Raw genomic sequence first — 24,438 nt, forward strand, 5'->3', positions numbered from 1 at the left:
CTACTGGTATCTCAGGAATTTTTTCAGACATCTATGGGAGATGTGTTAAGTATTAACTGGAGTGTGAATAGGGATTGGATTTTTCTTTGGAGGGGGGGTACCCCTCTGTCCCATTTCGTGCCTGGTATATTATTATAATGTCACATCAAGCTCAAAGAGCTGGTCCAGAACGATTTTAGGCTGGTGGGCAAAAGTTGGTTTTCAATTTATATGCATGGCGGATGGGGGGGCAACGTTTTCCATCCTCTCCCCATCCCGTCCCGTCCCGTCCCGTCCCGTCCCGTCCCGTCCCGTCCTGTCCTGTCCTGTCCTGTCCTGTCCTATCCTGTCCTGTCCTGTCCTATCCTATCCTATCCTATCCATTTTCCATTGAAAAACATCGAGACGGAGGCGTGTAAGGGAGGGAATCTATTGCATTTCCTTCCCTCTATGGAAGAGTGTAAAAGGCCCCCAAAACATAGCTTCATCCCTCGGAAAGGGCATGAAAAATTACGAGAAAAAAAGATATCAAATCCCCCCCCCAAAAAATAAATAAATTGGTTCTGAATCTGACCTTGTTTTTATCCAACATTTTAAGTTCTTTTTGAGTGGTGAGGGAAATGGGGGGACTTTGTTCACACGTTTGGAAGGTTAGGGCATGATCTGGACCAAAACAAAATTGCCTTTTCCTGAGTCTTCGACGGAACCTAAAGCGGTGGGAGGGTACGTCCACCGTTGCCCAGCTTGAGCTTCTCATCATTATGCGTCACGAGATAATGGGAACAGGGCTAGACAACAAGTGTACCAGTTGATGGACAGCTGACAACGTGACACCGCGCGAGGCCCGTCATTGTTATCACCGCGCCACCCGTCTGTTTGCTAATTGCCTTTCACCAACTAATCACGGACACTTGGCCCTTATCAGTAACACGCTGGATTTGCTTTGTTCTCGGATAGGATTTTGATTTTGAGCTGCTCGGATTCCTTTTTCTAGGCTTGGCGACTGCGAATTCCTCAAGTGAGAGTCAGTTGAACTTCAACTTCACATCCCTAACATAGTGTCTTCTGCTTGTAATTAATGTTCCTCACAAATGTAGGAAGTGTTTAATATCTAAACCCAATTTAACTATCACTTTGCAAACATGTGGATGCTAAACATTTAGTGTTCGAGTCCTTAACATCAGTGTCCAGTGGCTAAATACAACCCATTAAAAATCTAAACGCACTTAGCATTATTTTAAAAATTTTTACAAACTTATTGCCAAAAAAAAAAAAGGTTTAGAAAAGTGTTTACTAGCTAAACACAGTTTTTGCAGTGAAGCAAACGATCGCAACCAGGTCGACTTGAGTGTATTCGGTAAAAGTAAAGAGAAACTGTCATCAGACGTCAGTTGAGACATACTGAAAATGTTGTGTTTCTTGGTCGTTTGTCTCATCCTCAAAAAAGGTTCACACTTTGAGCTCCGTCAATCCATTAGTGGCATTACTACCCCTGCCGACCGAAGTGGAATTATCGTGCGAGGAAAACCAAATTCGCACGGTTTTGATGGCCTGTACATGTAGGCTATGATTACCAAATAACCAAGAATAGGATACTCAGAGTCTCAGAAATTACAGGAGCAGGCCATGTGAAAAAAAAACTCAAATTGACATTACAGGAGTGAATGTTGATCTCGAAATGCTTAATGGTCTGTGAGGGTTTAACTTTATCACGGAAAAAGGAAGAGCTGCATTGCAAAGGACCGTTCTTTCTGATTTAAAGCCGGGGTGGCGTTCCCACCACATTCCCTTCGCAGCTCAGCTGCGCAGTAAGAGACAAATCTGTGCTTCCAACATGAAGGCATTTACACTGCAAGTCCTTAATACCACGGTGATTGAGTCACCCCCTTTTTCTGTGCATGATAATTCCGTTGCTCCCTTCATTTCAACCGCTAAATTACAGTTTGAACAGCTGTCGGGTACTGTGTAGCTGTCGTTGCCACTTTAAGTTGAAGTCATTATAACCTTGTAGCGACATGCGCGTCATCAGTTTCCAATGTACATGTAAGTCCCCGCCCGATCTGGTTTTTGTACTCTGTGTTTGTGATGCTTTTTCATGTCCCACAGTGACTCTTGGAGATTGTTATTTATGTTTTATTATACATGTCTGAATAGTGGTCGAAATTGCAGGCTCAAAATATTCTTCAGCAGTCCGCAAAACGTTTCCTGACAATTTCAGCTTCCAAGTCAGACTTAAGTGACAAGGAAAAGTATGCCCAAGACTGAAGTCTGTGATAATACGTGGATATTGTCGCCTGGGTTGAAGTCCACATGATCTCGCATCGCGCCAACGCCTCAATGGGGCCTCGTAGTATGCGTCCGCCAATGTAATCCACCTACTTGGCCCGCGTCAGCTACATTTTTGGGCCTGATCTTTTGCCGGGAAACCGCAGCACGACTCGGGTCACACGCTCGACGCGTGCCGCTCTCTCTCAGCCCTGCGTGTGGTAATTCCACACCACCTGTGTTCAATCACGTTGACGTGGCGCTGACACATGATACTCTCTCCACAAGTTGAAGTAACTGGTCGACCTTTGGCCGTGACCTCTTCGGTCGAACCAAGTTCCACCCCCAGAAGGGGGTAAGATCTATGGTTCCTGGCGCGTGCTTGCTCCCAGGTCCTCCTATTTTTTCTTCAGAGGTTATTTCCTTGAGATTTTTAGGGAGTGTTTTTTCGGAAGGGGCTCGACTTAGAACATACTTCCTGTGATCTGACTGACAGATGGACGTCAATGTGCATGATAGACTGAACACAGAAATCAGTAATAAACAGACAAGCTACTCCTGACAAATAAACGCAGAGTAAACAAACCACTTGTGTTTATTTCAAAGTAAATGTGCGTTGCTACGATAATACCACAGGCCATGCCAGAGAAACCGATTTTCGTGTCTGATTAATTCGGCCTGAGAGCATGGTCGACGTGGAAGTACATTTTAGAAACTGACATGTCATCGCCAAGTGCTCCCACTCCGCAGGTGGAGCTATATCGGAAGTAAGGATCGAAGGTCCATGCGACCCCGAATGGCCCGGCAGAGCAGTGTCATGGTCGACACGTGTCAGATGTGCCAAGTTCCGGTTGACACGATCTTCGAAGGAGCACAATCATTCTAAAACTTAAGTTTTGAACGTTAATTTTTAACTTAGTTTCTTTGCCCTGCCTCTGTTGTCACTTGTCAACATCCCAGTTTTCCTCCTTGGTAGTTACGTGTCTCGGGGGACAATTCGACACAGAATTTAGACACAGAATAACAGCACTAGCAAATTATAAAATTGCCGTGCTTACCGTAAACAAAGAAATGGACAAATCCTAATTAAATTGTTCGTACTAAAGCCAAGTAAACTCCGAGTCAACGCGGTTTCACTAAGCTACTGTTTATCCTCGTTTATTGACATGAAACTTGACTCAGACTCGGACTAAACCCCCTCCAAGATGTCAGTCAAATGGGTTAGTCCCCGGTGATCTATTTCGATATAGGTGAACAGAGGCACATGGCAGGCCTACAATTGGTAGTAAAGTTGCGTGGCTAAGGACATAAGTCAGGTTGGTGTAGTGGTTCTGTTCTCGCCTCCCACCTCGCTGGTCCCGGGGTTCGCTTCCGAGCCCGGTCCACAGTGTGCATTGGGTTTTCAGTCCCTACCTGATTCCGTAGGATTCAACCTTTCGACTTCCTCGGGGTTTCCCTCCCATCTTCAAAACTGTAACTGCTTCTCATTGTCTCATCTCTGCGGGTTTCTTCGAGGCTTGCGAGCTTATACAGTTCCTAGGGCGCTCGGTTGAGGAATCCTTGGTGTCATTACTAGAAATTAAATAATAATGAAAATGATTGTGCATGGACCGAACACAAGTTGGATTCGAACCCTGAGCCTGCCATTTCTGAGTCTGAGTGATTAGGGTGAGGGGCAGGCACTCCCCTTTTGCGCAGATCTACTACTCTGAAGAATCAGAGGACATAAAGGAGAACATAAAGTGCTCTCGTTGAATACCATGCTGCCTTTATGGTAACAAACAGAAAACTTATAAGCTGTGAGGAAGATTGGTTTAAATGCGCAGGTTGCGTCTTCATTGCAAGAGACCTGATCTTAGTTGTCAAATAGTCATTTTTCTGTCAAATTCTAGTTCCCAATAACTGTTGGCGAAAGACTGTACGGGGGATTTCTGTTCTTGAGCCGAGCATCATAGAGAAAAATCACTCTGCTGTGGAGAAATCAAAGGGGAAGGGTGCTGTTCACAGAACATTCGTGTACTAGTTTTGCGACCCGAAATACGTGTACACGCTCAATGTCTAGGCCTACAGTGAATTAACGACTTTGAATCTGTTTCTTTTTTTCCTTTATTGCTTGTCTTTTACCTTTGGTTCTTTTTTTATTATTCTTTTGTTTGATTTTCCTTGATAAACCACGGAGGAAGGACTGAGGGGAGAAAGCCCGGGGAAATTTCCTTCTTTAAACGATTGACAAACTTCAAATTATCGAGTATTCCTACTGAACCACGATAGCTCCCAGAGCCACTGTATAATTATGGTAAGTCAGGAAAAACTTGCGTGGCGTTGTGACCGTGCCCCCCCCCCGAAGTAAAACAAACACACACCAAAAAAAATAGATTGTAGTGTTGTACAATTTTGCTGATCGTCGCAGAAAACCAAAACTTCTCCGTTATTCTTTCTTTCCGAACTGGTTTTCAACACTCCTAATGTTCCATCACCCGTGACGGTCGCGTGCCTGTCTGACCGACCTGGGTCCAATCTAAATCCTCCTCAAGGCACCGGCGACCTTCTTACCCGCTGACGGGTTGACGGTCCCGCTGATTGGTCCAGTTTGCATTTTTGTTAACCCTTCGAATGAACTGCCGCTTATATGCTTAATCGAATCCTGGTATTGGGGCCGAGGTTGGGTGATGGATTTAAGAGGAGGTGCTGTTCGGTTCAGATAAACATGAATTTTATCACTTCTTATCTCTCGGTAGCATGTGTTCAGGGCTGTGGTTTTTTTTTCGGAATACGAAGAAGGAAAGAGGAAAAGAACTTGCTCCCTCGGAGCCAAATTCCGTCTTGGTTCAAGGCTCTCAGCTAAAGTCATAAATTTGCCTGAGAACGAATTATAGGAAATAGACAGAAGCAGCAACGGGAATGAACTTGATTAATTTGAGGATGGTCAAAAAATTAAAGTGATATAAAAAATCGGGCCTCTGATTGTAATCGCTCTCTGTACTGAAAACCTTCCGATTCGTGGTCTTCTGGGAAAGCCCTTTTAGCAATTCTTCATCAAGTTCACGACAATTTTATACAGCTACATCATGGCAGCTCAGAGAACGACCTCAGAATAGTAAATCAGTTCTTGTTTTTTTTTTCATAAGCCGAACACGTTAGGAAAAAAATAGCCAGTCTTGGTGACAGCAAAGTGACAATTCATGTACCAGCAACGCTGACGACCGGATGACACCAACTTTACTGAAACATGAACACTGGCAACAACATCAGCATGGCAACCAACAGCCTCATTGCCAGCACCATAGCTACCAGAAACTTACAGTACGGGGAGGTAAATACCCTTCATGTTGCGGAAACCGTGGTAGTTTTTACGGCAGAGGGTCAAAATAATTTGTGGCTGGCTTTTTAAAATTGTTGTTTTGGTTGTTTGCTTTTTGGTTTATATTCTTGAAATTGAAATTTCTTGATGAAGGAATGTTTCACGGTAAACTTCATAATGCACTCGTTGTACCAACAAGCAAAAAAAAGTACACTGGTATGTTGGTCAAAAAGTAGGCGTAACTCACGTTTGAAGTTGTTCTGAAATTGTTACCTTGGCAATACATGTATAAGTAATTGTGAAATGGTTTTTTTTCTGTCGTTTCGTCGTTGTGTATCGGTTTTAACGAGATTTTCCTATGAAAGCAACAGGGCAGAGCCTCTTTTTTTGGCTTTTACGGATTTATCAGGTGTCTTGTTCACTTGCCATAATTTTAGTACTGTGAGGTGTGTATCTGACGACTTACCCAGTTACTAACACTCGTGGGGTTATAAAAGCACCACTATTATACGGGCATCATGATTTCTTCGAACTCGTATTGACGGCATTGGCTTCGATCCAAGCCGAGCATGAATTCATATCATTGCGTGCGTGTCACGCGGTACACGCGGTGGAGTCCTCTCATAAGCCTGCCGCGGCATACACCGCTTTGCGTGCGGTCCCTTAATCCCCACACAAGGGCATATCGGCCTATATAAACCTTCAGAGAAGGTTCCCGTTCTCAATTACTTTAAATCGCCTGACATATCGGAGGATTTAGGTACGGTGCTTTCCTTCGGGAACAACCAGCTCTGAAGACTCGGCGACGAACAACTACGAATAAATTTCTCTTCAAACTTCGTCCCGCGAGGTGACAGTAGACAGTTTCATGTGAACTTTGTTTCCACGTTCTCGAATTTTGAACTCAATGTGAAGTTGTTAAATTGGGAGTTCCCTGTAGAAAATAATGAAACTGATTGGTCATGTACAAGCTACACATGATGTACACATAATGAAACTGGATAAAGTTAGGCCTAGCAAGTAAATAAAACCAACGCTTTATATTTGGCCGAAGAAACAAAGTCTTTCCGAAGTTTCCAAAGTACGCGCACACTGCAATGTTACATCAAAACGTTCGATCACGACGTCGTCAAATGTACTGTGACTGAGTGTAGAACCTGAAGGATAACTCATAAAAAAAAATAAAACCCAAATATCACTGCTTCGGTTAACCTTTCTTTTTGCTGAATCTGCATGACGTTCGTTATACACTAATATATTTATTTCGTATGGCATCATCCATGCGGTGTTCAAAACAAACTCGATCAGGCTGAACCTTTTCAAAAGTTCCAGTTGAGTATGAATGTCAATATTCAAGCCAGATTTCAGTAAAATCTGTCCGAAATGTGGATCGGATTTTCCCAACGCCGCGCGAAAACTCGCAAAGAAGGTTGTTTTTTTTTTTTTTTTTAATTTTTTTTTTAGATTTGAAATAAAATAGAATCGTAAAGGATAAGTTTAACATACTACAGTCTGGTTCTTCGTGTTCATCATACGGTTATGGTACGTCAGACTCTTCCGCAACGATTCATGAAAAGCCGTACTAGGTGTATATGACATCATGCACTTTTTGCCCTCTGCCACGTGATTTGTCCGAAAGTGGAAGCGCATGGCTCGGTCTGTTTTTTTACCCAGTGTAGTTTTGACTGGATTCCAAAAATAACATGGTGAGTCGCGTGTTCTGATCTTTTTTTCTGATTGGGGGGAGTGGTGGTGGCTCGTTTTATACATTTTTAATGAATGGGCCCCGCAAAGCGGAAGTTATGCTTTACTGAAAGCTGGAGTAGGTCGGGTTTTTCCCCGGCCTATTGTTGCCATTGTGACGTCACGGACCGCTTCTTGCATGTTGCCATGGTCTGTGGACAAGTATAATACCCAAAGGTGTATTTTTGTAGTATCTGTGAGTTACTGCAGGCCACTTTCATTTTCTCATTTTTCTTTCTTTTCGACCTCATCGCTTTCAACTGATGCTAGTGTTATTTACAGACGATTGTGAAGCGCGAATCGTGACACATTTTCGATGTGGAAAGCGAAATTCGGTAAATGTAAAGCGAAGGGACATGTTGTTCAAACTATCTCGGAAAATATTTTGTGGAGATGTTGCTCCATATATAATTTACCACCATTAACCAATTACTTCACATGATTTTAAACACCTTGAAAATAGTCAAATATTTTAAAGAATATTATAAGTATGTTGTAGAAGAAGCAGAATTTAAACAGCAGAAATGCGTCAAATTACGTTCGTAATAAACGGAATTCTGAACGAATAATGCGAATATGATTGATGTGTTATTATACTGCACGTCAATACTGTTTTCAAATCTCTTGTCTCTGGATAATGATAAGCGGTTCCTGATGACGTAGAACGGAAAGAAAACAATGGTTCTCGAAATTTATTCCTACTTTCTCTCATCAATCCAACTTGCTCTACTTTACCAGACGTTGTCACTTGTAAGATTACTGCGATAGTAGGGACTGTTTCTGAAGAACAGTGCTTCGACGTTCATGTTATACGGCACGGTACACGTCAACAACATGGAGAAGAAATTTGTGACATTGAGTGCAATGAAACAGTTCACACGGCAGCTGTGGGCTCCCTTCCTCCATATTCTGACCAAGATTACTCTTCAATTCGCCTGCGAATGATGTTGCCAAAAGAACCCCCCGTGGCATATTGACTCATTTATAACTATTCCATATGAATATTCAGCAGCGACAAACTGAAATGCTGGGGATTGTCGGACCACGGGTCGGTCCCCTTACGGGCAGCCAGGGAAAACAAACCGAGGTCGTCCTCCGTCTACCTGAAGCTTTCGCGCCGTCACCCTCTTGGGAATGCGATCGTGTGTCGCGTCTCGGTTGTGTTCTTCGGACGCTCGCTGCTTGCAGGGGGGGGCGTCGCAAAAGTGTTGATAATGCATGCACATAGAAATTCGATTTCGCTTGAAGAGCATCAGCATACTGCCCGGGCTTCCCATATGGCTAGTGTTGTATACCTTGAATATTGCTGTTGATAGAATGCCGACAGTCTGTGCGCCCGCGGCCCCAGGGAAGCCTCAAGAAATCGAGATACACAGATATCGCTGGATACCAATGAATAATCGCATTATACATGCACATAATCAGTAATGAACTGATCTCCACGAAATGATCAGGGGAACCAAAAGGCATTTTCTGTTTCTTTCTGGCCTGCTAAAAATTCGCGTTTATAAATGCTTATCGGTATTCTCAGAATTCGATCAAAACTGACCTGCGACAGGTTGGGTGGTTGAGGAGAAAAAGCTCATAAAGTTTAATTAAGGGGATTTTTTTTCAAGCAGGTGGAATGGCCACACGTTTGGCTTAAGAGTCGTCAGATAGTTTCCTATCGGAAATTCACGGTTGCGTCCCCGAGACAAAAGAAACATGTTTCAAAGTAATAAGTATACCTGAATGTCCAGGACTGCAAACTGAACTAGACACCATCGCCGTCTGAAAACTGACCCAGATATATACTGATAATACATCATGTTGGATATTGTCACATAAGATTTTAGATTTCTATGATTAGATAAGAAATCTAGTCTTTTTAAGCCTTTTTTAGCCCTCGCACGTGACTATCTGAGACATGCGTGTTGTAGCTAAGTAGTTCATTTTTCATGGAAAACAAAAAACGAAAAATTGCACCTAACCGGGATCGCGTTGAATAGTGCAATACGTATTCCGTCATCGTTAATTCTCGCCGGAATTTCAAGATTTTAAAAGTCTTTGGGACATTTTTCGGGAGGTAAAATTTATCCTTAATTTGGATACTTCAGTCAGCTTTGCAGAAGGGTAAACATGAATCTATCTCATAGTAGGCCTACTGTTTAAGTTATTTCTAATTCCAAGATGCTTCCAGTTTCTTCCATGTTTCCGTACTCGGGGTCCGTGCTGTGTTCCAACTTCAACGCTATACTAATAGTAGTCACATGCATGACCACCGCTCGCACTGAGGTGAATGTTTGATAAATAACACCGAGGGTATACTTTAAAACTCTTGTTCATTGTTTTAAGTAATTATTTTTTTTGTTTCATTTCAACAACTTATTTTTCTAAACTTTTATAGGCCTATTTGAACCAGGGAGTGTAGTGTAAACGAATGGGGTGGTTCACGCGGTGTCGGTTCACGCGGTGCCGGGCCTTGCGCTAATACACGAATAATTGTGCGCGTGACGTATCCACTTCGGTACTGTATAGAATGATGTTGTTTGCTGTTTTTACTCTTATTTGATTGATTTTACATCAGGACAAGAACTTCATGCCTCTTTTTTTCATCTTACGTGACTAATAGATATGAATCTAAATCTGATCCAGAATTTGAATCTAAACGGGTGCAGTTGGTGACCGTTTCTAGCAGTTCCCAGACCTGTTTATAACGTCATAAGTCAAGTTGAATCCAGACGATCAACAGACAAAATGAACCCGTTGCGCGCAAACTCCAGGCAAGGTTTATTACACACTCAAATGGGCAAGAAGCTCTCGAGCATGCGGAGACCAAGGGAGTCTGTCTTTCGAGTTAAAAGTTACATTTTTTTTCCACTAGCACCCCGATTATAAATTGAGTTAGGTGTTAATAGTGAGGAATGACCCCAGTTGAATTGGGGCCTGCCCTGTCCCTACTGAGCACTGTTAGCGTCAGAGCCACCATTGTCTCCCGCCGGTTTCATGGAAGCCCCCGGGGGAGTATTCGGGCCAGCAGCTGCTGTAATCAGTAGGTGATATTTTCAGTCTCACAGTCTTTTTTTTCTTCAACAGCCCCCCCCTTGACAATGATGTATCACAATGCAGATCAAAGACCACTCTCACTGGCGTTTCAGGAAAATCGATATTGATTCTGACGTGTTGGTATAGTCCTGATTATTTCTACAATTTCTCACATAAAATGCTAAGAATATATATAACATGAGAACAACAGAAACCCTTGTTCCGCAAAGACTGGTTTTCCAATCTGTTACCAAACTTTAAATGTACACTTGGTGCCAAGTGTGTTATTGATTTTGTCTATCCACTAATCCACTATCTTGCGTGGGGACGTTGGTTGCCTCGACCTCAACTTGTGGATTTTAGACATCCAATTCGAAATTCAACTACAGCCGGGCCGATGGAGTTCGAATGAAGCGCAGACAAAACTCGTCTATCAAATAACAAATTGCCACCAAATTTACCTTCAATTAACGGAGCGTTATAAAAGCTATAGCAGAAAATTGTGCTACAGTTAAGGATGTTTCACGATGTAAATTTCATGATAACACGAAATTTGAAAAGCAAATCCCACAGACCTTTGAAATTGTGCATGTTGTTTGTTGCTGTCTGTGTGAAACCGGTGGTTTCATTCGCAGGAAATCACGTACTTACATAGTGTAAGCAGTCCCGCATCACAAGTCAGTCATTTGTGGATCTACAAGTCATTGTCAGTTCCTGTGTAACTGTGGTTTGACCAGTCATGCGTGGATTGGTGGCGTACTCTACATGCAGTTCCACTTTTTATTGGTGTTACTACAGCTGTGTTGTATGAGTAAGCAGAACTAAATCATGAGTTGTGTGTAGGGGCCGATGGGGAGAAGGGGGATACTGAAGTCCCCCAGCCCATTTTGATACCAATAGTCCACAAAATGGGGCCTCAACCCCAAAGGAAGACCATAAAGGGTGATATACAAAATATTTGACCGAATTTTGTGGCCTCTCTAATTTAACAAATTTTGGCCCCCCTCCACAATTCCAAACTTGGTCTAAATCCGCCCTTGACGGGGGGAGGGGGGAGCCCGACCACCCTTCCGCTATAAGTACTGGCATGACACCAGTACCTGGGGTATGGGGGACCTAGCTCCCATAGTTCGAGGCAAGTGATCCCTGTTCTGTTTTGTTTTCCCAAAACAGGAACAAAACAGGGGAGACCCTGGGTCTTCCCCAGGTAGTTTGACCCGTAATTCTTCACAGCGCCCGAGCTCCACTTTGAAGTTGGATTGAAGAATTTTATTGGGTTGTGTAAAAGACAGCGGGAAAGGGGGTTGGAGCAGTGAGAATCTCGATTTATTGGTGATATGACTCTTGGCGAGGTAAAAAAAAAATAACCGAGTATAACTTAAGATCTAGGCCGCAAATTCGCGGTGCTACCCGTGGCGCAAAAGATGAATCTTTGTAGGTTTACCAGAAGATGCTTTTCCAGCCACTGAAGATTATTTCTTTGGAATTCCAGCTTATTTGCATGAATTTGCACATCATGATGTTGCGTATAAAGATTGCAAAATCATATTTAACCTGGTATGGGAGAGCCTTTGAGCCAATTGCTACGCGCCAAAACCATTGACGCACGGAGAACCTGACCCAAACCGTGCATGGTAAGTCGATCGCCCCGAGACTATTGTTAAAGACATCAGAAAATTTAACACAATTATCATCAACTGAAGAGAAATCCATCCAGCCCGTATTAAGTCATTCAAGGATTGATTTACTGTCGTTCACTGACAGACGCTAACCGGGTCAAAACAAGATAATGGGGCAAATTGGCCAAAATTGGGCTTCCGCTTATTGTTCACACATGCAGGCCCAGAACCTATATGCATTCTGCAACCAGCGTGAAAGGTCTGCGAAGAACGCTTTCAAAATCCTCTATCCGAAGGCTGCCCACAACCGGAACGGTCCCGTGTACTCCAGGGGAAACAAACAGGGCTTCGATTCTATAAAGTATCCAAGGTTACAGTTAATCATTTGGTTTCCTAAACTGTTGTGTCTGTGTTTTGTCGAGTGCTGAACTATACTTCCCAACCAAAACTAACTTCTTTTCATATAACATCTGGAAAATTAATGTTATATGTCCCTTTACAAAGTTTTACCGGGTAACTAGGTTGCTGAGCGTATCTAGCTATTGCACAATGTGCCAAAATATGAAGATTTCACTGCAGGGACGTAGGCTATTTCACAAAAAGACACCGACGCCGCTTCTCCACAGAACCAGTGGTGGAGGACTCGAGTCCGGACCCGGAATCGAGTCTGAGTGGACTTTTTTGGACTCGTGGGGGAGGGTTGACCCGGCTCGGACTCAGGCCGTTTTGGGGTCGGCTTGGCTCAGACTCAGACTGATTGATGGACTGCAATCAAGTCTGTTCAAAAATGTGAAATTGAGAAATTTGTTGAAAAACTGTCCTGCATCTGTCGTCACTGAAACTTTGGGTTTAGTTCTTTACCAAGAAATCTCTTTTAGATACCCTAACTGTAGTGTAGTGTCGAATAATCGCAAGCATAGCAAGCGACCGATTGGACAGTTGCCCGGCGTGGTCCGAGCAGTATGGACTCACGTCACTGCGTGAAGCACTGACTTACAGCCCTCTCCTGGTTGTGCCAATCACCATTTATACCACAGACTAGGTTGATACTTCATTGAAGAGTGCTTTAACGATTTCTAAATGAAAGCTCCTCTTATTAGGCAAAGAGTTTGTTCATCATATTTGGATCTAGGCCTAGACAGTTGAAAACTATCGAACGGGTTTGGAATGACATGGGGTTTTGTGCACCAGTGTTCTGCTCTTAAGCTTTTTCACAGCTGTCAGACTTGGCTTGGACTTGACAATACGGAGTCAGGCTCGAGCCGGACTCGGACCTGGCTCGGACACGAACCTTCATGGACTCGGAGTAAAATGGACTCGACTACAACATTTTTTTTCGGGGGGGGGGACACTTAAAAGAAATTCACAAAAGGAAGTGCACTTACAGTAACAGTATAATATTTCCTCGTTATGGTAAGGTCTATTGCTTAAATATTAAGAGAGAAAATCTGAAAGTTAATTAATTAAAGAAGCTCAAAATAAAAGATGATATACACCACACATATTAACACCACACGAAGGGCCTGTTTCACACCGATCTTTAGCTCGATCGGTGATCCCCGAGCGGCTGGTTTGCACCATCCATCAGATCGCGATCCGGATTCGCGTAAAACAAACAGGCCCAAAGTGACCGAATGATCAACGAATATACGTCGCTGTATTCTTGTCGCTTTTGAAGTATAAGCTACTCAACTCCTGGGATAGAGACCGCTCTGTTTGGTTTTGGTTTTGTTTTCTTGAATAACGCCCGAAATTCAATTAGAAATTAACCTAGGCGAAGACACCCTAAGTTTGTCTTCAAACAGACGTGATGCAATAATCATCTTTATTATTCCCTAACCTGGCAAATAACTCGGCAACTGTAAAAAAAATACGAAACAGCGACACATAAATATTTTTCAAAATAAATGAATATTTATAGATATCGGGTCAAAAATAAACATTATAATTTACTAGAACATTTGTAATGCAGAAAAAAAGAACTTGTGGAAAAGAAACTTCTCCACCAAATCATGGTTTATTGCACTTGAAAATTTTCACCGTGGTAGGCTACGTTTGTACGAATAAAGACATTCACGTGCAGTTGAAATGCCAAAAACGTGTTTCGTGTTCAAAATAGTCTCTTTTTGCAAAGGCCGATAACAGTCTGATCACGTACTTGCCCGTCTCAGTAAATTCTTCCGAAATGTCAGCAAAAAAAAAAAGAAACAAGAAAAAAAAGTTTATATATATATATATATATATATATATATATATATATATATATATATATATATATATATATATATATATATATATATATATATATATATATATATATATATATATATATATATATTTAAATATATATATTTATATATATATATATATATATATATATATATACATACAGCAAGCTGTTTTGTAGTTCGTGGAATAAAAAAAAAGGTTCTGTAGTTCGTGGAATAAAAAAAAAGTTACTTATTAACAAAGCATTATCCGCAAAATATGCAGATAGCTCTCAGTGCATGTAATCTGTGACCAGGCACGCTGGCAGTTAATCAAAGTCCTTACAAGTTCAGAAAATCTGCACGTTAGTCTTCATTCAAGTAATTTATTAAGCAACGGTCACAATTGTGTCCTTTTGTCTTTGCTACCCCTATTACTTCCAGAATCTGCTGTTTTTTGAAAGGCACGTCCCGAGTCTTTCTCACTTGTCGGTCATTTCAAAGCACACACAAGTGCTCGAGTGACTGTGTACACCGATCAAGATTCCGTCACTCAGCTTCAAAAGAGTGGATCGGTGGGGATATGGCCATGCCCACGGAGGCAGCATGCTTCAGTTTACAGAACATGGTGTCCCTTCCTCCCAAACCGAGTAAAAAGTCCATGACTTAGCCTTCAAACCCTGGAAAGCCTATGAAATAACCTTCGAACCTGGCCCTCAAGGAAAATGACACCTGTGAAATAATTCGGTTCTACATCAGCCTTTTTGAACGGTCTGAGAATGTTTGTAATAGCACTACATGTACACTTCCACGAAACATAAGCTCTGGTATGACCAAGATATGACAGGAACCATTAAGATTAAAGAGGTTCAAAAAACAACAAACAAAACAAACAAACAAACAAACAAACAAACAAACAAACAAACAAACAAACAAACAAAACAAGAAAATAAAAACAAGCCATAATAGTAACAGGACCTTTTAAAACCATTCATTGCATTCCTCAACAGCAAACGCCTGAGGCTTTGTAAAAGAGCCAACGTACTTAATCTGTAATTTTTATTCTCTCGACCGACTATAAACAGGGGTATGCTCAAAATCTAGAAGTACATGTACATGTACATAAATAACTATGGCGTGTTCTGTGGCTTTTCAAATTGGATGTTATTGTTCCGTAAGAATTTCTCCCCGACATTTACACATTTCAAAGGTCAGTGGGAATATCACGTCAGTCTGGTGACGCGGCGCAAACATGTGTAAATAAAGAAGTAGGTATTAAATAAGAAGAATCCTTTCCAACAACTGAATTACCGATACTAAAACAAGGGGATGGGTGTGCCCAAAATGAATGCAGCCAGAATGTTAAACAGCGCTCACTTTTAAAGTAAGCGATACAAACAAAACAAAGACGGAACAAAAAGAACAATTTTTAATGCATAGGTTTCTTCTTGTTCAATTTTAGTGGTTTCATTTTTTAATTAAAGAGGGTGAAATCAATCGAAGTGGTTCAGCAAGTTAAAAAAAACAACATATCATTTAATGTGTAACTCAGTGTGAATGCATATTTTGTATCTTTCGAACTGGCCTTTGAAGAGAAATAAACGGACTGGAGGCCAGTCTACTCAAGCTTGGGAGAAGGCGACAAAAAAAACCCACCTGTTTTATCACCAAGGAAACACCTGGCCGATTGGGCCGCGGCTTTTTATTGCCTGAGGGTGGTGAAAGGCAAATCGTATTGAAACTGTCGTGTCCTTAAGTCCCTCTGGTCCATACTCCCAGAAGTCCCGGGCGCTCATCAGTGACGACTGTTACTTCACCGGATGGGTAAATCCAATAACAGAGAGTGATGGCGAAAAATGAGAATGAGAAAATCGCCAGGAGATGTGACGTTCGCGGACCAGATGGGGAACTCATGTGCTGCGATCACCAAAGGGTGCCCCGAATTCCAGATGGTTTGCAGCTTTCGACGATTATCAGAAACCGCGCCGAAACTAAATTGGCATTGCGATACACCCGGACAGAGTTAACAGGGTTGATGATGCGAATTTACAAGACGTCCTTCCTTCGTAACAACCTCCAATTTCTACCGCTAAATTTATGTCATAGATTCCTTTTCTTCCTTCTTTGCCAGTTTTGTTTGTTGATTTAATTTCGTGTATTTATATTTTGTTTTGTTTGTTCTGGGGGCGTGGGTATTCAATTGGGCATACGCAGCAAACAATTCTGAATTTTCTATTTCGTCTGTGGATAGATTATCTAGGTGAGGACTTTGTATCAGAAAAAGCCAAATGCATATAAATAAACAGCTGAAATAAATACGAAGGGAATTCGTGTTCACAGGGGCAACTAATAAAACTCAGGAAAGTAACACAGAAAGAAAAAAGGAGACCCAAATCGTCATTTTTCATTCAAATGCCTCCGATAAGAACCCCCTTCCACTGTTAATTGTTAGCCAGTCTACTACTGCACTTTGCCCCCCCCGACATATTGCCCCCTCCCCGTTTGGTGATGCTTACGTGTCCTAACACTGCCCGAGAATGACATAGCAAAATTAACTTCGATATTACTGAACAGCAGCCTTTTCCTCGTTCTGTTCACATGAAGGAGCTCGTACCATTTCCAAAGTAGGCCTACTGTAGGCTATTTGACCTTTGCGAAAAAAATCTTTGAAATGCACGAATAATTTTGCTGGTTAGACAAGCATGTCTATAAGCCCATGCATTTCTGTGTTTACTAAAAATGTACAAAAAAGCTTAACAAATGAGTACATATTTTGATTTCTGGGGTTAGCTGTGTGCCCTATATCCATAAATAAATAGGGTTTGGTTATCTAAGTTTTTCTGTGTATGGGTAAATAAGTGCTCTATGTTGTTTTTATATGTTTATTATACCAAGATTTGTCTGTTTGTGTATTTGCATTAAAAGAGTCGACAAACGTAATAATTACTGTAACTCATCACATCAACCTTAGTAACCCCTAAATATTATATTTATTGATCGTTAAATTTCACACCTGTAAGGGATTATTCTTACTAGGATTTTACGTGTTCATCGTTATATCAGCGCATGGGGTGATATCCCGAAGGGAGATAGGACTAGTGATGTAAAGTTTCACTTTCATTGTCACGACAGAGAAACGAAATCCTCATTTCTATAATTTTTTTAAAGAAAAGAAAGACCGGCCCACGGCGACGAGAACGGGCAAGTTTGACACGACAGTGCAGGCGAAGACAGGTTGGACAGAATATTATAATCATGTAACAAGTCACCTGAAATAGATAACCTGCTTACTGACGCAAAGATTTCCATGGCAACAGATTTGTGGAGGGATCCCTCCAGTTAGCAACGCGAACTGAAGACGCTTGATGAAGTTTTATTTGTCATATACACAACACATGGACAATGTTTATCAAACATAGACCAAGGTTCGGAGTTATAACAAGCGAAAATCCCTCTACATAAGAGGTTTATATATTACATTTATCACAATTACTTTCAGGCAATAAAATAAACATTTTATTTTAAGTCACACTCTCCGCCAAATTTACAGTTTATGTGCAGTATACACCGTACACGTACATGTACACTGTACAGTACATGTGTAGTGTACAGTCAAAGCATTTTCTAAATAAGGCTAGCCGTTACTATGCTGTGTTGCACGTCACACTGTTTATGTGCAAAGCCTATCAATCAACTTATCAACTGGACTCTCATTGGTCAACACTGCCCTACTTATTCCACCAATGATTACATAAGTGACGTTATGGAACGTCAGCAATGGATTTCGAAGAAGTCCCGCCTTTAGGTCAATATTGACCAATCAAAGAGAAGAATGATGACCCCGCGCACCGTTGGGGAAATTTGTGAATGAAAATGCCGCGCGCCAGTTGGTGTGCAATGCACATGCACATCATCATGCAGCCGGTTGTCGTATCAGCTGCGTACGCTGCATAAAGCCACGTTTATCTACATTACTAGTGAATGCGTGTTAGTTCTCATAGTAAGTCAGGATATGTCGCAACATCAAAACACTTCCAAATATTGCCTTTACCCGCGTAACACGCCGTGGTCACCCGTCCAACAAGTGGATTGATTTCCTGTTACTGTCGTCTCGAGGTTTTATCGGACGATTTCTCTGTGGATGCTACGAGACTGGTCGAGTTCAAATATCTACGGACTAAGCCCACGACCAGTGTTAAGTGCGAGTAAATAGTAGGCCGACGGGAAGCCAGCCACAGACCGCGGGGTGACCGACTTTGAAGCGACCGTGTGTCGGGCCCCCATCTCGTCAAGCAGGGTTTACGGACGCAAAACCTGTTGATAGTTGAAGGTAAGACAGGTATTTTGCCACCAAAGTTTTTGTTACATAAATACATGTACGTTTTTTTTGCTGTTGAGGGTGGGGAGGCCCGGGTGGGTGGGGGTAGGGGCCAGAGATCACTTGTTTTGCTAATAAATGCTCGTAGAAGGATGAAATCATTAACGTTTTCAGTGGTTTTCGTTAATTGTGCATTTCTCATGGTTTCTTGACTTATTGTGTTCATTATAAGAGAGGTTTATTTTTTTTATTGATGTCACCACTGGATATGTAGGATGCTTACTCAGTCATGTCAGTTGTGCCAGTTGAATTTTAAACATGGAAAGTTTATCGTGGAATAAAATAAAAATATACCGTTGTTACCTGTGTTGTCATTAGATGAACGTTCCAATGTCACAACTGTTTTCACTGACTGTTTTTGTTATGATTCCATCGTTAATGTAATCATTTGTTTTGCCATCAACATTCATTTTATTGATAGGGCCTACATGTGTGTCACATACGTTAATTGATATTAAATTTATATTCATCATTTTCTTGAAATGATTTTAAAGAAGTGTTGTTAGCCTGGAAATAGTTCTCTCTGAATCACATTGGTTTATCAAACATATTGTGCATAGTACATGCATGGATAGAAAATCTGCCAACTACATGCACATTCAATCTACAAATGAAATACGTCATCCAAGAAGTCGCTGTCATCAATATCGCCAATGATGGTATCATTGTGTTCTTCTCGTAAAATGATCTTTGCTTTCTCATGTAAATTACCTGTAACACATACATGTACAGTGGAACATGAATTGTGATCTTTGTTGTACAATGTTGTACTGCTGTCAGTGTCTTCCTTGTCATTCATGTCATTGTCATCTCAACATTATAGTCATCCCCACCATTGGTTGTTGTTGATTGTTATAAATTTTAGCAAACAAGAGGCATGGTTGGTTTTTGTGTACAGTCTGTCTGTTTTTTCCAAATTCATATTTTCCTCAAAGAATGAAAACCTTGCTCTCTCTGTACAGAACAGTTTCATCACAATGTACCACAGTGAGGTTGATTCTACCATGGTTGTACCAGACCTCACCATGTTGAACACATCACACAAGACGCATTACCATAGTCACACTCACAGCCATGACAATTTCAGACCGGGCAAGCCCAGACCGCGTGCACTGGAGATGATCAGATTATACAAGGTGAGTACAGTATCAGGCCTTGCGTGGCATCCAACTTCCAAGAGATTGTGAGGCACTGGAGATTGAGAATGTACGGCTGATTTGATGATTTTGAATTTTAGGGATGTGCCGTTCAAAGCCTCGAATTTCTTGAGATTTTTATTAAAATGAGACAGTAGCCAAAATGCGCATTGTTGTACGTGGTTGGATGCAGCTATTTTCCCAAAGTGCATCAGCAGCTGTAGAATAAAAGAGACATTGCCCTGGATCAGAGTGTAGGCAGCCAGGTGGGCTACGTGTAGATAGCACATTTGCACCAAAGAGTTTGTGTAGATGTGTACAGAAACTTAAGCTATATGTACAGTACATGCACATAGTGCATGCTTGGGTTTACGATTCCCCCCCAACATACCGGTACAGTCGAACCTTGTTAATATTATAAGAGGTCCTTCGAACTTGGCAAATTACCGGTACCTTGTTATAACATGAACCTGGTATTATTATAAGGAATGAAAACAATGAAAAACAAAAGGATTGGTATCTCAAATTTCCCTTGTTAGAAACAGAAACTTGTATTAACAGTGGTCTTGTTAACGAGGTTTGACTGTATTATACCCAGCAAGAAATGAGACCGAGGGGTACCCCCCCAACATGTCCAATCCCTGTACACATTCCAGACTACTGTTACTTAACACATCCCCCCAAGATGTCTGAAAGGAATTCCCCAGATTCCTGGGAGACAATGACCAACACAAAGCAGGGGGGGGTTCTCTCCGTCTCATACCTTGCTGCATATGGACTGTATCTTGAGGAAATGAGTGTGTGATAGGCAGTGCAACCTCAACATTGAACAGTTGAGGATTTTCACCCTTGGAAGTGTAAGTGGGCTTTGAGAGTGTGTTAAATAACCACTTAACATGTTTTAGTAATCAGGGCCATGTTCCTGCTATAGGTACACACAGTACAAGTGTACATGTAGACTTGTCATGAGATTATTCTCACCTGATCATCACCTCACAGGGGGGGGCCTGCATACAGACTCTTAATCCCACCTGATGAAACACCTTTCTGATTTCAAAGAAAAAGGAAGTGATTACATGTACTTGAAGAAAACCCCTGTTCAGGGTTAACCCTCCCTTTCAGAGCTTGCTTGGAGGGGACTCAGGCGGATTTCTGTACGGTTTGAGCTGCAGTAGTTAGTGCAATCAAGAAGGAGTGTTGTTGCAGAAGTAGTACTGCACTACTCTCTTGGCATGTCTTTCAGATTTTGCTTTTAATAGATACTGTATAGGAAAGAGGCCCAGTGGTTTTTGTTACATTGTATTCATGTGGCAACACCGGAAGGAAGTGTCTTTTTATACATTGTATTGAAAAAAAATGTCAGTTTGGGAAGTCCCCTGTTTGTGTAGACACATTTTGTACATTATACAGCCATAATAGACCTGTTGAAGCTCTGTGCACTTTTTGTGCAGTGTAGGATTTTCTGATGTGATTTCCATCTCAGTGATTTCCTCCCCCCCCCCTCGTCCTTGGGATACCAAAAACTCTTGTGCATATAGTGGTTTCATTTGATTTCCTGAAATCCTATCCTGACTTTGAAGTATTGTGCCAATTTGTATTGGTCGTACATTGAAAAGATGTATGTAACTTCAGTACTCTCCAGTGTTTCGCTTTCCAGTCTGGTTGCTTTCATTAAAATCCATTCATATTTCTTATACCGGTACCCTGACTGCTAGTTTTGTGTATGTATGGGTGGGTGGGTTCTCCTCCATCTCTGGTGGAACCTTTTTTTGGTGCATAGTTTGTAGTTTGGATATTTTTTAAGGTGCAGTAATCTAAACTGCCCTTTTGATGTAAGAAATCTATAAAATGATACTCCAAAACGAAAGCCGTTATCTGTTGTGCTTCAGCGTGAAAATGTACATGTACAATTGGAAAATGCATCAATATCTGTTTGCACGACAACACGGAATGGAGAGAATAAACTGAAATGCACTTTCCTCTAATGGCTACCATACTGGTTGGTTTTCAGTGGATACACTGATTGTAGATGAAGATGAAGAAATGAATGGTAGGGCAATGCATTGGAACAGGTGACCCGGAACCATAGAAAGTAATTTCACCGATTACAAGTGCGTGTAATTTTGCATGCAATTTAAAGGAAGGGGATTTTCTGTTAGGACCATTGGAAGGTGAAAGCTGCCGTACAAATGTGTAATGCCAAAGAAGTTTCACATTTTCACGTGCATTTTATTTGCACTTCAGTTAGCACTAAAATCAGCATGTTCCATGAAAAACTGGCTGATTACTCTGGGAAACAAAGAAAACAGCACATTTTGTTTTTGTTTTCTCTTTTTGTAGTCCGGGGTTGGGTTTTTTGGTGGGTTCCTGTTACGTACAAAACATGTACCAGTATGCTTTATTTGAAGTGCAGGATGCTTGGTTGGTTCCCCACACTTCCGTTAAACGCACCGCTGTAGTCTAAATGAATGTCGTTTTCTTTGGTGCATGAGAAAATTCAGTGTAAAAATACACATGTAGGAACACGGTTTCATTAACACGACTCTGTCAGACGGTCACAGCAATGTGAACAAAGGCAGTTTCGATATTTTTGTTTGTTCTGTTCAGCGGTGAAGATCTACACCGCACTGTAGTTATGCTGTTGATTTACTATTGAAGTTGACCCTTTGCAGAGTGCGTGCCCTTTTGCTTACCCCAGAATTTGTAAGGAAATCAGTTGGCTGAAATTAACAAATATTATGCCTCAATGCTTGTGGTATGTGTGCCTTGAGTGTTTCTGCACAGCCCTTAGTACCTTGTACCCACCTGTGTGGTTCAAAGAGTGAGTAGTAAATATTCTGTAGATATGTGTTCTGGTTTACATGCACATGATATATGTATGCACAATATGTAAACAATCTCACTTGTTGATATGATTGAGTAATGCACAAACTATTTCATTTCTTGTCGGGTTGGAGTTCATTCACAATTACAACAAGCGTTCTGGTTTCTCCGAAAACTGAAGCCAGCAACAAGAGTTGTGTACTTGGGTAAATACAACTTTTAAGTACTAAGGTACACAAACACATTCCATTTCCTTTCTCATTGGTCAGTTTTTGGTCACACCCCCCATGGGGGTAAACAATTGCTTATCTTGTGATAATTGATGGCCAGTCAGAGGGAAGGTTCACTGCCCTGCTCCTGATGACATAACAGGGACTTGGGGAATGGGAATCCAAGTATACAAGTATCTCTTCTGGGTGGTTTTTTGTTTTGGAGAAGTGCTCCCCTTTTTTATTGGTTGGTTCACTTATTAGTCATTCCAAACTGTCAGTAGCAGCCTGGGGCTGGATTTAAAAAGTTTTACAGAATTGAATTTAAAATTAGGTTGAATGATTTTATAATGTAATTTTTTTTTTACTTAACTCGCATGAACATGTATGTAATTTTAGCCTTCAACTTTAAAAAAGGTACACGTACATGTACATGTATGTACATGTAGATTAAAATACACTCCAAAATACCCAAAATTTTCAAACGACCCAAAAGGGATTACGAGCAAAATGTACACCACGGAGTGTAGGCCTACATGTAGGCTATTTTTAAGGACCGCAAATTAAATTTTCTCAGAATAAAGAATTATTAAACAAAGGCGTGCCAGATGGGGGGAGGGGTTGAATGTGCTCTCCAAACAGACACTCCATCCTGAGTCCCGATTTGTGGAAACTGGCAGTAATAGTTCACCTACAGAGACACAGCAGGCAGAGACTTATTTTTAGACCTCTCAACTTTTCAACCCGTTTTGTTTTTGGATGTCTGAAATAATTTCAACACCAGTCACCAACAGGTGCCCAGGTGGTCACTTTTTTATCCTACTTTGGCCAAGTTGATCATCTTTCAACACCTTTATCATGCCCATTTTTCCCTCATTCAGGACTTTTGCCAGACTTTTGTGTCAACCTGTTACTAATGAGTAGGCTCGTATACACGTGTACTCTGCAGGCACATTGTACATGTACATGTATTATACATGTATGTACCTCTGCCTGTTGAGAAAAAAAGTTCAGCAATCTGCACCCCTTTATCAAAATAGACTCCCCTTTTCTGCAGGATGGGGTCACCTCATTAGCATATTAGAGCACTGTTACCAATTACCAGCTGGCCAATCAGGTGGCTTTTAATGAGTCATCCCAGATGTTATTGATTCACAAGTTTTAATACACTGAAGAGTTGGCTGGGTCCTGCTCATTGGGCCGTGGCAGTGAGGGTCGGCTGAGCGGTGAATTCAGCAACAACACTGTGATTTTTTTCTTCCTCATATATACGATTTAATACCGGACTGACTGACTGGCTCAGAAATTGGCACCTTGTATCATTTTCTCTTGTGGAGTCATTCATGGCCCTGGCCTGTGAGGATTATTGTTGGAAAAAAACCTGCCTGCAACTTCCAGCTTCCTCGGCCTTGTTTTTGTGAGTGTTTTTGCAGAGTTTCGCATTAGCGCTGGAGTGGACCCTCTTGACTTCTGCCTGGTTAATCCTGTAATGCCATTCTGATTATCTGAAGCCTGCTCCTGCAGTCTTGACACTGTGGTGTATCCAGGGAAAAAGTGAGTGGCTTGTGGAGGTGAGAGTTGTGTGGACTAAAGGTACACCTTTCACCACCTAAACTCGCATGTAACGTGTAGTTGTGGAAATCCCATTAGTGTTGCAACGTCTTGGGTCAGAGTCCTCTAGAAAGTGAATGCGTTGACCACATGGACAAACGGGATACAAAACATGAAGGGATATTTTGTATTATCAGTGATAC

The 24,438-nt window shown here is 41.6% G+C and overlaps 1 protein-coding gene across 8 annotated transcripts in view; it reads left to right on the forward strand.

Annotated features, from left to right (window-relative positions):
- The first annotated feature begins 18,018 nt into the window (after nt 1-18,018).
- The window catches only part of LOC110980528 (protein C-ets-1-like), a 37,342-nt gene continuing 30,922 nt past the window's right edge, over nt 18,019-24,438 (forward strand). For 2 of the 8 annotated variants that reach the window (XM_022237300.2, XM_022237299.2), the window contains exons 1-2: nt 18,022-18,468; nt 19,479-19,652. In XM_022237300.2, the coding sequence (XP_022092992.2) occupies nt 19,494-19,652 (159 nt within the window). In that variant the 5' untranslated portion in view covers nt 18,022-18,468; nt 19,479-19,493. Of the gene's footprint in view, nt 18,469-19,478; nt 19,653-23,887; nt 24,256-24,438 lie in introns of those variants that run through there. The other 6 variants (XM_022237298.2, XM_022237297.2, XM_022237301.2 and 3 more) reach the window with 6 other exon arrangements.

The sequence above is a fragment of the Acanthaster planci genome, linkage group LG10, assembly GCF_054643075.1.
Source record: "Acanthaster planci isolate LZ-2023a linkage group LG10, COTS_SCS, whole genome shotgun sequence".
NCBI lineage: Eukaryota > Metazoa > Echinodermata > Asteroidea > Valvatida > Acanthasteridae > Acanthaster > Acanthaster planci.